The sequence below is a fragment of the Chiloscyllium plagiosum genome, chromosome 23 (genome assembly GCF_004010195.1).
Source record: "Chiloscyllium plagiosum isolate BGI_BamShark_2017 chromosome 23, ASM401019v2, whole genome shotgun sequence".
Taxonomy (NCBI): domain Eukaryota; kingdom Metazoa; phylum Chordata; class Chondrichthyes; order Orectolobiformes; family Hemiscylliidae; genus Chiloscyllium; species Chiloscyllium plagiosum.
Genome location: NC_057732.1, coordinates 53,316,138 through 53,328,846, shown reverse-complemented (window position 1 = coordinate 53,328,846; position 12,709 = coordinate 53,316,138). Strand labels below are relative to the sequence as shown.

At 40.4% G+C, this 12,709-nt stretch overlaps 1 protein-coding gene across 1 annotated transcript in view; it reads right to left on the bottom strand.

Moving 5' to 3' along the window:
* Window positions 1-12,709, bottom strand: part of hspa14 (heat shock protein 14) — a 33,439-nt gene that overhangs the window by 6,901 nt on the left and 13,829 nt on the right. The window contains exons 7-12 of the mRNA XM_043713228.1: window positions 10,799-10,903; window positions 10,198-10,359; window positions 9,941-10,096; window positions 8,871-8,973; window positions 5,397-5,612; window positions 4,693-4,866 (exon numbers count right to left, since the gene is read on the bottom strand). Of these exons, the coding sequence (XP_043569163.1) occupies window positions 4,693-4,866; window positions 5,397-5,612; window positions 8,871-8,973; window positions 9,941-10,096; window positions 10,198-10,359; window positions 10,799-10,903 (916 nt within the window). The remainder of the gene's footprint in view (window positions 1-4,692; window positions 4,867-5,396; window positions 5,613-8,870; window positions 8,974-9,940; window positions 10,097-10,197; window positions 10,360-10,798; window positions 10,904-12,709) is intronic.

The window sequence follows — 12,709 nt, the reverse complement described above, 5'->3', positions numbered from 1 at the left end:
GTTCCGCAAGTAGGCGGCCTGTCTCCCCAATATAGAGGAGGCCACATCAGGTGCAGCGGATGCAATAGATGATGTGTGTGGAAGTGGAAGTGAATTTGTGGCAGATATGGAAGTGTCCCTTGGGGCCTTGGAGGGAAGTAAGGGGGGAGGTGTGGGCGCAAGTTTTGCATGCAACACGACTTTAAAAAAAGTAAAACAATTTGTATTTCCAGAACTTCAGCTGGAATAGCAAACAAGATGTCTTACTTAAGGTGCTTGTGTTCAAAAAACAACTTTTCCAGATAGGGTTCCTTGCCTTTTATATGACCTCCGTTATTGTATATAATTACATGGTTACAAGGACAGCAGAAGATCAGCACACAGCATCACTGGATTCACCAATTACACTTTATTTTACAGCTATATCTTAGCTTCGCTCTACACCTTCCTTTGCCAGCTCAATTGGGAAAAAAGACCATCACATCAACAAACAATAAATAATAAAAACAAGTAAACTCTGGAAGGAAACAACTCTTGGTCCACAAATGCCAAACACTGGAACAACTGTCTAACAGAAATAGAGTAATCAAAACCTAAACTGAACTAGCATCCCTTTTGGAAATAAAACATACATTGGTCATGTTATTTATGAGTTTTAGCTACAACAGCATGCCAAAATCTAGTCACCTGCAATGTTAACCTTGCCCTTGATAATAGAAAATTTTTTTCCATCTACACCGTGCAACAAAATCATGAACTCACTTTTCATACATAGAATCAGCATTTTACTAGACATAATCCAGAGGAAATCTTCAGAATTCATCGAATGAACACTTGTAATAATTTTGTTTTTTTAAAGCCAGTCAGGTCTGGATAGTTGTTGGCAGCTACAACAAACTGATTAAAATCAGCATTCTTGTGCAAACCTGCTATTGCACTGGAAGCAAAGAAAAAGGGGCGGGGAGGGTGACTGCAAAACATAAATGTTCCAAAATTCCCTGACAACCTCAGCAATTAATGACAACTTAGTGAGTTTAATTCCAAAGACATGCATCCTACTAAAAAGACAGACAGATGGGTGGGGTGGGTTGCTTGCCTTCTTAATAAGAAATGAAATTAAATCGATGTGAAGATCAAGAGAAGCTGGATAGACTGGGACTTTTTTCACCAGAGTGTAGGAGGTTGAGAGGTTACCTTGTAGAGGTTTATAAAATCATGAAGGGTATAGATAAGGTAAACGGCAGGTGTTTTTGTTTTCCCCCAGGGTGGGCAAGTTCATGACTTGGGAGCGTATTTTTAAGGTGAGAGGAGAAAAGTTTAACAAAAGACATGAGAGGCAATTTTTCTTATACAGACAGCAGTTCGTGTGTGGAATGAACTTCCAGAGATGGATGCGGGTACAGTGACAGTGTTTAAAAGACATTTGGATAAATTCATGACTAGAAAATGTTTGGAGGGATATGGGCAGGTGCAACTAGTTTAGTCTGGGATTATGTTATGCATGAACTGGTTGGACTAAAAGGTCTGTTTCTGTGCTTTAGGACTCTAAGTGATCTGAGGTGAGAAGGTGCAGAATCTGCGGACATACAGATGAGGAACCACAAAGGGAAAAAAAAACCCCGAATGAGAGTTGTGTATGGGCCTCCTAGCAGTAGTCCAGATGTGGGGAAGAAAATAAAACCAGGAGACAGAAAATGCATGCAAGAAAGGCACTATTACAGGGTCTATTGAGGGACTTCAATATGCAGGTGGACTAGGAATATCAGGGTGGTTGTGATCTCAAGAAAAGGAACTTATGGAATATTTACAGGATGGTTTCTCTGGAGCAGCTTGTGGTTGAGCCCATGGGAACAGGCAATTCTGCATTTGGTGATGCGTAATGAGGCAGACTTGATTAGGGAGTTGAAGATGAAGGAACCCCGAGGGGACAGTGACCACAATACGATAAAATTCATCGAGGGTTGAGGGGGAGAAATTAGAATCAGATGTAACGGTATTACAGCTAAGTAAAGTTAACTACAAAGTCATGAGGGAGGAGCTGACCAGAATTGATTGGAAAGGGAGTCTATCACAGAAGATAGTGGAGCAGAGTAATTCAGGAGGTACAGCAGAAGTTCATCTTAAGGAACATGAAACATACTAAGGCAAGGACAACCATGGCTGACAAGGGATCTCAGGAACAGCAAATACATAAGAGAAAAAGCATACAATGTTGTGAAGCCAAAGGATTGGAAAACCTTTCAAAGATCAGTAGAGGATAACTAAAAAGTAACAGGGCCGGGGGGGGAGACACACACAACATGAGGGTAAAAAAGAGACAAGAAATTTTTACACTATATAAAAAGGTGACAGGAGTGATCACTGGATTGGGGCAGCATGGTGGCTCAGTGGTTAGCACTGCTGCCTCACAGCGCCAGAGACTTGGGTTCGATTCCAGCCTCAGTTGACTGGAGTTTGCACATTCTCCCTGTGTCTGTGTGGGTTGCCTCTGAGTGCTCCAGTTTCCTCCCACAATCCAACAATTTGCAGGTTAGGTGAATTGGCCGTGCTTCATTTCCCGTAGCGTTAGGTGCATTGGGGAAGTGAGTCTGGGTGGGTTACTCTTCAGAGGATCAATGTGAACTTGTTGGGCCAAATGGCCTGTTTCCATACTGTAGGGAATCTAATCTAAAAATAAATTAGCCTAGAGAAGTAGTAATAGGGAAACCATGAAATGATGGACAAACTGAATAGGTACTCTGCATTAATTTACAGTGAAAGACACCGGTAGCATACCAGAACTTCAAAAGATTCAGGGGGCAGAGGTGAGTGCAGTGGCCATTACTATGGAGCACATACTGTGGAACTGGAAAGGCCTGAGGTGGATAAGTCACCTGGACCAGATGGACTAATCCCAGAGTTATGAAGGAGATAGATGAAGAAATTATGAAGGCACTAGTGCTGATCTTTCAGGAATTAGTGGAGTCAGAGAGGATCCCAGGGGATTGGAAAATGGCTAATGTAATGTCTATTTAAGAAGGAAGGGAGGTAGAAGGGAACTTAACAGCCAGTTAGCCTGTCCCTGATCGTTGGTAAGGTTTGAGAGTCCATTATTATGGATGAGATTGCGGACTACTTGGAAGTACACGGTCAGAGTCAGCACAGCTTCATCAAGGGAAGGTCATGCTTGAAAGATCTGTTAGAATTCTTTGAGGTGGTAATGAGCAAGTTAGACAAAGGAGAGCCAGCAGTAGTGATCTATTTGGATTTCCAGAAGGCCTTTGACAAGGTGCTACATAGGAGGCTGCTAAATAAGACAAGAGCCCACGGTGTTATGGACAAGGTACTGGTATTGATAGAGGACTGGCTGACTGGCAGAGACTGAGAGCGCGGATAAAGGGGCTCATTTTCAAGCTGGTGACTGGTACGGTTCCTCAGGAATAAGTATTGGGACTGCAGCTATTCACATGAACAATGTGAATGAAGAAACTGAGGGCACTGTTGTGAAGTTTGCAGATGACACAAAGGTATGTGGAGAGGCAGGTAGTGTTGAGCGAGCGGGGAGGCTGCTGAAGGACTTGGACAACTTAAGAGTGCGCAAAGAAGTGGCTGACAGAATACAATGTGGAAAAGCATGAGATATATACTTTGGTAGGAAGAATAGAGGCATAGTCTATTTTCTTAATAGGAAAAGGCTTTGGAAATCTGAAGCACAAAGGGACATAGGTATCCTGGTTCATGATTCTCAAGGTTAACAGACAGATTCAGATAGCAGTCAGGAAAGAAAATGAGAAGGGCCAGAATACAAGAGTAGAGATGTATGGTTGAGGCTGTATAAAACTCTGGTCAGATTGCACTTGGAATATGGTGAGCAGTTTTGGGCCTCCTATCTAAGGAAGGATGCGCTGACCTTGGAGGGGGTCCAGAGGAGCTTTACATTATTTATGTTAATTTACCGTTAAATTAACCTGTTGGACTACGTATAACTGGACAAGAGGATGAGGACAAGGTCAGTTCAGGCTTGGTGATGAAATCCAAAATCAAACAGTTTGCCAAACCTAGGTGCCTAAGGTGGCCCAGTAAAAAAAAACTCATTAGCATCTGCGGAAATATAGCTTCACACAACATGGAGGCTTTTGTTTTCCAAAAAGTATCAAGTGCTGTGAGAGTTTTCTGCCTCTCCTCTTTCACAATTTCTCTCTTCCAGATTTTCAGAAGGCTTGTTTAAGAGTAGATTTGTGGCCCCTCAATTCTGCTCAACAATTCAATAAGATCATGCCTGATCTGCGGCTCAGTGGTTAGCACTGCTGGCTCAGAGCACCAGGATCCCGGGTTCGATCCCAGCCTCGGGTGACCGTCTGTGTGGAGTTTGCACATTCTCTCCATGTCTGTGTGGGTTTCCTCCCACAATCCAAAGATGTGCAGGTCAGGTGAATTGGCCATGCTAAATTGCCCCATTAGTGTTAGGTCAATTGATCAGAGGGAAATAGGATGGGTGGGTTACTCTTTGGAGGATTGGTGTGGACTGGTTAGGCCGAAGGGCCTGTTTCCACACTGTTCGGGAATCTAACATAATCTTAAATCTAATTCCTCACAGAATACCCCAAACCTCTTGATTTCTTTACATCTGAAGAATCTTTTCAATCCCAACCTTCCTTGTGCTCTTTGACAGAGTGCGCACATCCTTCTGGAGTACAGAATTATTACAGTAAAGACTCAAAGTAAAACACTGACCTGTGCTAATTTGTTTCTTTCTGTCTCACAACCTTTCTCCGCAGACTCATACAGTTCAAGGCAGACAGAAGAAACATTTCCTGGTGCTTGAAAAGCATGATGTTTTCTTGCTGGTAATGGAGTACCTGATGGAAACACCACCTTATATGTGTCAGATCCAGACTCATCACTCTCCTACAGGAAAGTAAAAGGATAAAATAATATACAAGCAACTGGCAATAATGGTTAAACAATGATTTTACTGCATTATTAGAATTGTTTACAAGATAAAGCATCTTGAAATCTTGATTTTTTTTTTAAAAACTAGAGAAAGTAATTGCTTCATCAAAGCAATATAGGATAATATTCATAATAAAAATATTGAGCACAATCTGATTCCTCTGTAAGCCAGATTTAATAATTTGCAGCTGAAACTTCAACAATGGATTAAATATTACACTGTGAAAGGTTATGGATACTCATTTTTGCAAGTGAAACAGTAACCTGAAGGGCAGCACAGTTATCAGATCGAAAGGACACCACTACAGGCAAATGACAAATAAATATACATTCTGTAATGCACTGGTTTTCATTAAAACTGTTCGTAAATCATAGGGTGTCAACTGTAAGTTACACAGATAGGTGTTTGGAGAATTAGATACGGCATTGAAAACTCATTAAAGACGTTTTTTGCGCCTGGAATCACAGATATCAGATTTTAATACCTTAGCAACAATGTTGCGTGCAGAGCACTCCACAATTACAGATTCTTCTTCCAATGAACTGTTCTCCTTCCCTAGTAGCAATGCAGCCTCAATAGCTGCACCAACAGCTATCACTTCATCTGAGGGGATGGAATTTAACAGATCAACATCTGGGAACAGATCTCGAATCATTTGCTGCAATTTTGGAATACGTGCAGAGCCACCACAAAGAACAACCTAAAAAGAATGAAAGATACTACATTAACACGCAAGGAATTACTCAAAAGGTGCTGGAATCTGGAATGGATTACATGGGAGGGAGTTAAGATGGGAAACCTCAAACTTTAAACAGTACTTGGAGAAGCATGTAATAACATTCAAAGGTATGGGCCAAGTGTTAGAAAGTGGGATTAGTGTAGGTTTCAAATAGTTTTTGATGGGGCAGACTCGATGGACCATGGGGCTTCCACTATACTACATGATTCTAATTAGAACAAACAAATTTATTCTGAGTTGGGGGTGGGGTGGGTTTTGGTGGTGATTGTTGAGGACAGTGTGGGAGCTTCTAACATTTTCCCTATGGCAGATGTTAAGCTAATTGGCCCATAGTTTCCTGGTTTCTGTTTCAATTCCTTTTTGAATATAGTAGTCATATTTGCTATTTTGCAACCTTAAAAGAAGTGATGAGTGAGATAGCTGAAGCATTGCTTTTAATTTTCTAAAATGCCCTCGATAGAAAAAAGGGTTAAAAACTGTTATTAAATTTATAGCTGAACACTTGGATAAGTTCAAGGTGATCAGAGACAGAGTTAACATGGTTTCGTGAAAGGGAAATCATGTTTAAACAATTTATTAGAGCATTTGAGGAAGTAATAAGTGTTGTGGATAAAGGGGGATTTTCCAGAAGGTATTTAATAGGATGCTGCAAAGGATATTGTGGAAAATAAAAGCTCATTGCATAGGGAGAAGGGTAGGTGTGGAGAGGGTATTTCCACTGTTTACAATAAGACCAGATGCAATTTATTTGACAGCAAAGCATGCTTGGAAGGCTGAATGGCATACTCCTGTTTCTATTTTGTATGCTAACTACAGCATCCAACATTTTGACATTTCTAAGTTTTAAATCAGGTTTCAAACAAACAGGGGGGTTCATTGTGTCCGACAGATATTTATGTAAAAATCAGCAACAGTAACAGATATGTTGCTGTGGAAATTTGCCATGTAGAAATTGGCATTTGGGTTTCATACATTACAATAGTGACGACATTTCAAGAGTCCTACATGGACTGTAAAGTATTTTTGTGATACAAGAAATGTCATTTAATATATATTTTAATTTCATTTATGTTTGACCTTGGATTTTTGCATTTGTGCATTTGAACTCATGGCATATGACGTTTCTGTGCATTTGAAGGAGTTTAATGATTAACTTGCAAGTATTTCTGTAGCAATAGTGATTTTAAAATAAAGTCCAAGAATGGTAGTTTTGAAGGCGCATAGGAATGTTTATGTTGGGAGAGTCAATGAGCAAACAAAATAAAGTGTAGTGCATTGTGCCTTCAGAACAGTCTGGAAGCTGTTGGGCTTAGACCCAGGCTTGAAACAAAAGCTTTGGGCAAGACTTAGCTTTGGAAAAGTATTAAATTAATGATATTTAACATGATCACTGCTCAACATCTGATCACTGTAGTAATCAAAGCCACATACAAATTGCTTTAAGTGAAGAGTTGGATTGGAATGCTTGGAGAGTCTACATGAATAGCTGGAACTAAAACTAGCCAAACACACTCAGTATTGTACACTTCCTTCAATTAAATCTGATTGTACACTCTGGTGTTATTGAAATTAACTTTTTTTTTCAGTAGAGAGAGGGGACTATTTACACTAGCCCTAAAATTAGAGCGAGTCAGAACTTTATTTTTATTGCCTTTTCCACATCCATTAAGCACTATTGAGGTTCTTCAACTCAGTAACGTAAGTAACAGGATTTCCTAAAGTGTTTTCTTGAGCACATAACCTATCAATTTTTTTTCAGATTAGATTACTTACAGTGTGGAAACAGGCCCTTCGGCCCAACAAGTCCACACCGACCCGCCAAAGTGCAACCCACCCATACCCCTACATTTACCCCTTACTTAACACTACGGGCAATTTAGCATGGCCAATTCACCTGACCTGCACATTTTTTTTGGACTGTGGGAGGAAACCGGAGAACCCGGAGGAAACCCACGCAGACACAGGGAGAACGTGCAAACTCCACGCAGTCAGTCGTCTGAGGCGGGAATTGAACCCGGGTTTCTGGCGCTGTGAGGCAGCAGTGCTAACCACTGTGCCACCGTGCCATCAATGATACATCATGTCTATTAATAACATAAGAGATTAATATTATCTTAAAAATAACAAATATTTTCCTTTATAACTATTACTTTCAAAAAGGATGTGCACACATAAATAGCAATCATGTTTTCAATAAATTGGCACAATAGGCCAAGTCATTTTACTTCTGAGACTTGGATAATTTCCGTCCCCGACCTTTGGATAGATGTTTGCTTTGTGTATTGACTATGACCATCTGTTTCCCATATTGCCCTCTATTTGTTTTTGGAGGGGAGGGGAAGACAGGAGTGTATGCCCACTGCATGGTCAGAGTGTCACATCAGCAGAGGTCCAATTGTTCATGTTTTCCTCATCTCACACTGAACATGTGTTGCTTGTTTCTGAGGTTGAGGCTAGCATATAGAGAACCAGACTGGAACAGTTTAATTGCAGGAAGCCTCACATCAAAATAATCTAACAGTGCTACGACTGGCATTGAATAAAAGCTACTCTGAATGGCCACCTTAGAGGTCACAAGAATGGCTGGCAAAGTAACTATGATTGTGGGATAGTTGGGGTTGTTTCCTGCCTTTCGATGGAGCAAAACAAATAAGTTACTTTGAATCCACTGTATGCTATATTAAGAGCACGTCATGTTATTAAAGAGTGCTTACAAAAGAAATGGGAACAGTTTCTTTAGATTAGCATCCATTCACATAATGTCAACATAACCGGATTGATTTATATGTACACAAGTTGTTACAGTGTAGATTTATGAGCAAGATGTATGCTAATGTTGATTTGGTATGATTAGTATGGATGTTAGGTAAGGAGTAGTTATTCACAAGTTGATTATTGTGATGATTTTATACAATGCGAGAACGTTTCAAATAAATATGTTCTCTATGAATATTAAAGTCTATACTGCTTAAACCAACTGTACATTCATCTGTGGCAGGAGTATTTTACTGGCATAAAACAACATAGATTTATGACCTTTAGCAGCAAAAAATACAGAATATTTATCACTCCCATTATTCTGTATTGACAAGTGAAAGAGAGAGCAGTAGAACCTGGAGGTAGTTCAGTGGGTCTTTTGCCTTGCTAACTGGAAGCTTGACAAAGTTTGAAATTCAAGGGTTAGGTCAACATTTATTGTTAAGCATCTCCAATGCAAACCTTAGATATTTCACCTCTGGAGAGTCCAGCTTCATCTACAAGCTTCTGAATAGGTTGAACACTTTGAATGAACAATGCAGAACATACAGATTCAAATCTTGCTCTGAAAAAAATTAAAATAAAAAGACAGCCTGCTGCCCATAAAAAATTTCAAATTCTAGAGTACACCGCAGCTTTATTGAGTTGTAAAATGTTAGATAGCTTCTAGATTTGTTGCTCATGGAAAGAATAGTCATATAAAACCCAGCTCGTGTACTGGGTTTCCAGTTTAATATCGTACTTCATTCAAGTTAACCATAAAAATTGCTTCAAAATGGCTATAGGTTTATAAGTGAGGATAATGTTGAAATGTTCAATCAGAAAAATCTAGCCTAACAGTAAGAAGGTTAATTACTAACAGAAAACACTGTCTTCTTTCATTGGTGCTTGGATCAAAGGAGATCGAGGGAAGATTCAAAATTGTGAGTCCTCACAGAATGGATAAAGAGGATTTACTTTATAGCAAAGTGCTCAATAACCAGGGCATTGTTATGAATGTGAGATTTTATAAGACTAAGTTTAAAAACTGTCAATTTCATTGAAGCTAGAATGAAGAGATGAAAGGAAGGATCAGGTGACCTATTCAGAAGTCAGCCTCACAACAGGAGTCGGTGGCTTGGTTTCCATGGAGATGGGGTGAGGGGTGGTGCTAGCCAACAGACTTGCTGAGCAATCGACTTTCAGACTCCAGAAGAGTTGTTAGAGCTGCCATAACTAGTCATGGGTTCGGAAACGGAGCCACAGCTGCTCAATACCAATCCAGAATTAACTAAGAGTGCAAAGTGTCCCTTTTTCTCAAATTGTAACAAGCCTTCTAGGAAATAAGTAGCTAGAAAATGCAGGCACCAAGGAAATTGAACATGAAAACCTCTAGAACAATACACTAGAGATGGAAGCCTTTCATCTCAGTCTCTGGTGTTTGGTGCTGTCGAGCTAGAAGGTTCCTATAGAGGTCTAATATTACAATAATTGGTCTACTAATAAGGTTCAACATCAACACGTCTCTTGGCCTCTCACAACTAAATACATACCTGGATATACTGCAGTCAAAATCTAAGCCTTCATGAAGTGAATCTAAAAAACAGTTGGAACTTCCCAAAGTTGACAATGTGTGCTTAGCAACTTCGGCACTATTAATAAGTTTCATCATGGCTCTCGTATTGCTCTTAACATCGTGCTTAAACAATCTGTTATAAAATAAAAAGTTTAGAATTTCATTCTTGCAGAAGTGGAGTCAGTGTTGAAAGTGATCCAACATTATCTCTATTTCTTCTGTATAAGCTCTTACCTCTGGAATTCTGAAGCTAAATAGAGTGCCAATGCTTCCGTGAAACACTCTCCTCCTATGCTGTCATCAGTATGAGAGGCAAGGACTCTGTACATGCCACTATTTATCTCTACTATTGTAACAGATAGTGATGATCCACCAAGTTTGTAAACCAGTGCATTACTATACACGGATAGAGAAAAAGATAAAATTACATGAAAACTGTATATTCCATTGCTTATCTCGCACAAAATGAGTTTACTCAACTGAAAGCCAGAAATAGTTGGGTTACATAACCAAACTCAATGTTTAAGTGCAGATAATCACATTGCTTTGAACAATTAAACTGAATGAGATACTATCCCTGAGATTATACAGCAGCTCTATTAGAGCCCATCAGCAGATTTAGTTTGTGGCTGAATCATCTAATGAAAATGTCAATTAATTAAAAAATAATACATGTATAAATCCCATTTCAATTCACAAAATTGTAAATAACACAAAGTAATATGAAGTATGGCAATGCAAATATTTATAGAACTAAAACTAACCATTCCATGACATCTAGTGAATTAAAATGCTTCAAATAAAAGTACACCATTAAAATATCAAAATACACCACCTCTTCTCAGTAGGTGACTCCTGTCCAACTCCAAATGCAAGAAGAGCTGCTGCAGGTTCATGAACCAATCGCAAGACATTGAAACCAGCTGCTTGGGCTGCCTGTCTACAAAACAAAGCATATAGGACATAGTCTGACACAGATGTTTCAATAATGAAAATCTCCAATCAAAGAAAGAGTGCTGGAAATCTGTTTCCTCCCCGAAATAGGGGTTAGTTAATTACTAAGATAGCTACTTATTAACTATAGTAGACGAGGCAGTGATGACAAGAACAGAGGAGGTTCTCGTCAAAAGGAAGAAGGCAGCTTACGTAAGGTGGAGGTAGCAAGGGTCAAGCACAATTTTAGAGGTTTACAGGCTTGCTAGGAAGGAGCTCAAAAATGGACTGAGGAAAGCCAGGAGGGGACACGAAAAAGACTTGGCAAGAAAGATTAGGGAGAACCCAAAAGCATTTTACTCATACATGAGGAATAAGAGAATTATCAGGGAGAAGGTAGGGTTGATCAGGGATAGCGGAGGGTACTTGTGCGTGGAGTCTGAGCAGATAGGGGAAGCCCTAAATGAGTTTTTTGCTTTGGTTTTCACGAAGGAAAGGTACTTTGTTGTGAATGAGAACTGTGAGGAGCTGGGATATGGGCTTCAACAGACCAAGATTAAGGAAGTTGATGTGCAAGAAATTTGGCTAACATTAAGATTGATAAGTCCCCAGGGCCAGACCAGATTTATCCTGAGTTGCTCCAAGAAGCGAGAAAGGAGGTTGCTAAGCCGCTGAAGATCTTTGCTTCCTCACTCTCCACGGGAGTCATACCAGAGGATTTGAAGGAGGCGAAAGGTGCTCCTCTTTTCAAGAAGGGGAATAGGGAAATCCCTAGCAATTACAGACCAGTTAGTCTTACATCTGTGGTCAACAAAGTTTTGGAAAGAATTCTGAGGGATAGGATTTATGACTATTTGGAAAAGCACAATATGATTAAAGGCAGTCAGCATGGCTTTGTGAGGGGCAGATCATGCCTCACAAATCTTATTGAGATCTTTGAGGAGGTGATGAGACATGTTTACAAAGGTCATGCAGTGGATGTGGGGTACATGGACTTCAACAAGGCATTTGACAAGGTTCCTGACCATAGGCTCATTCATAAAGTCAGGAGGTATGGGATACAGGAGATTTGGCTATCTGGATTCAGAATTGGCTGGCTGACAGAAGGCAGAGAGTGGTGGTGGATGGAAAGTATTCTGCCTGGAGGTCAGTGGTGAGTGGCGTCCCGCAGGGCTCTGTTCTTTGGACTCTGCTCTTTGTAGTTTTTATAACTGACTTGGATGAGGAGGTTGAGGGGTGGGTTAGTAAGTTTGCTGATGATACAAAGGTTGGAGGTGCCGTTGATAATATCAAGGGCTATTCATAGAGTCATAGAGATGTACAGCATGGAAACAAATCCTCCGGTCCAACCCGCCCATGCCTACCTGATATCCCAACCCAATATAGTCCCACCTTCCAGCACCCGGCCCATATCTCTCCAAACCTTTCCTATTCAATTACTCATCCAGATGCCTTTTAAATGTTGCAATTGTACTAGCCACCACCACTTCCTCTGGCAGCTCACTCCATACACGTATCATCCTCTGCGTGAAAAAGTTGCCCCTTAGGTCTCTCTTATATCTTTCTCCTCTCACTCTAAACCTATGCCCTCTAGTTCTGGACTCCCCCACCCCAGGGAAAAGACTTTGTCTATTTATCCTATCCATACCCCTCATAATTTTGTACACCTCTACAAGGTCACCCCTCAGCCTCCGACGCTCCAGGGAAAACAGCACCAGCCTGTTCAGCCTCTCCCTATAGCTCAAATCCTCCAACCCTGGCAATATCCTTGTAAACCGTTTTGGAATCCTTTCAAGTTTCACAACATCTTTCC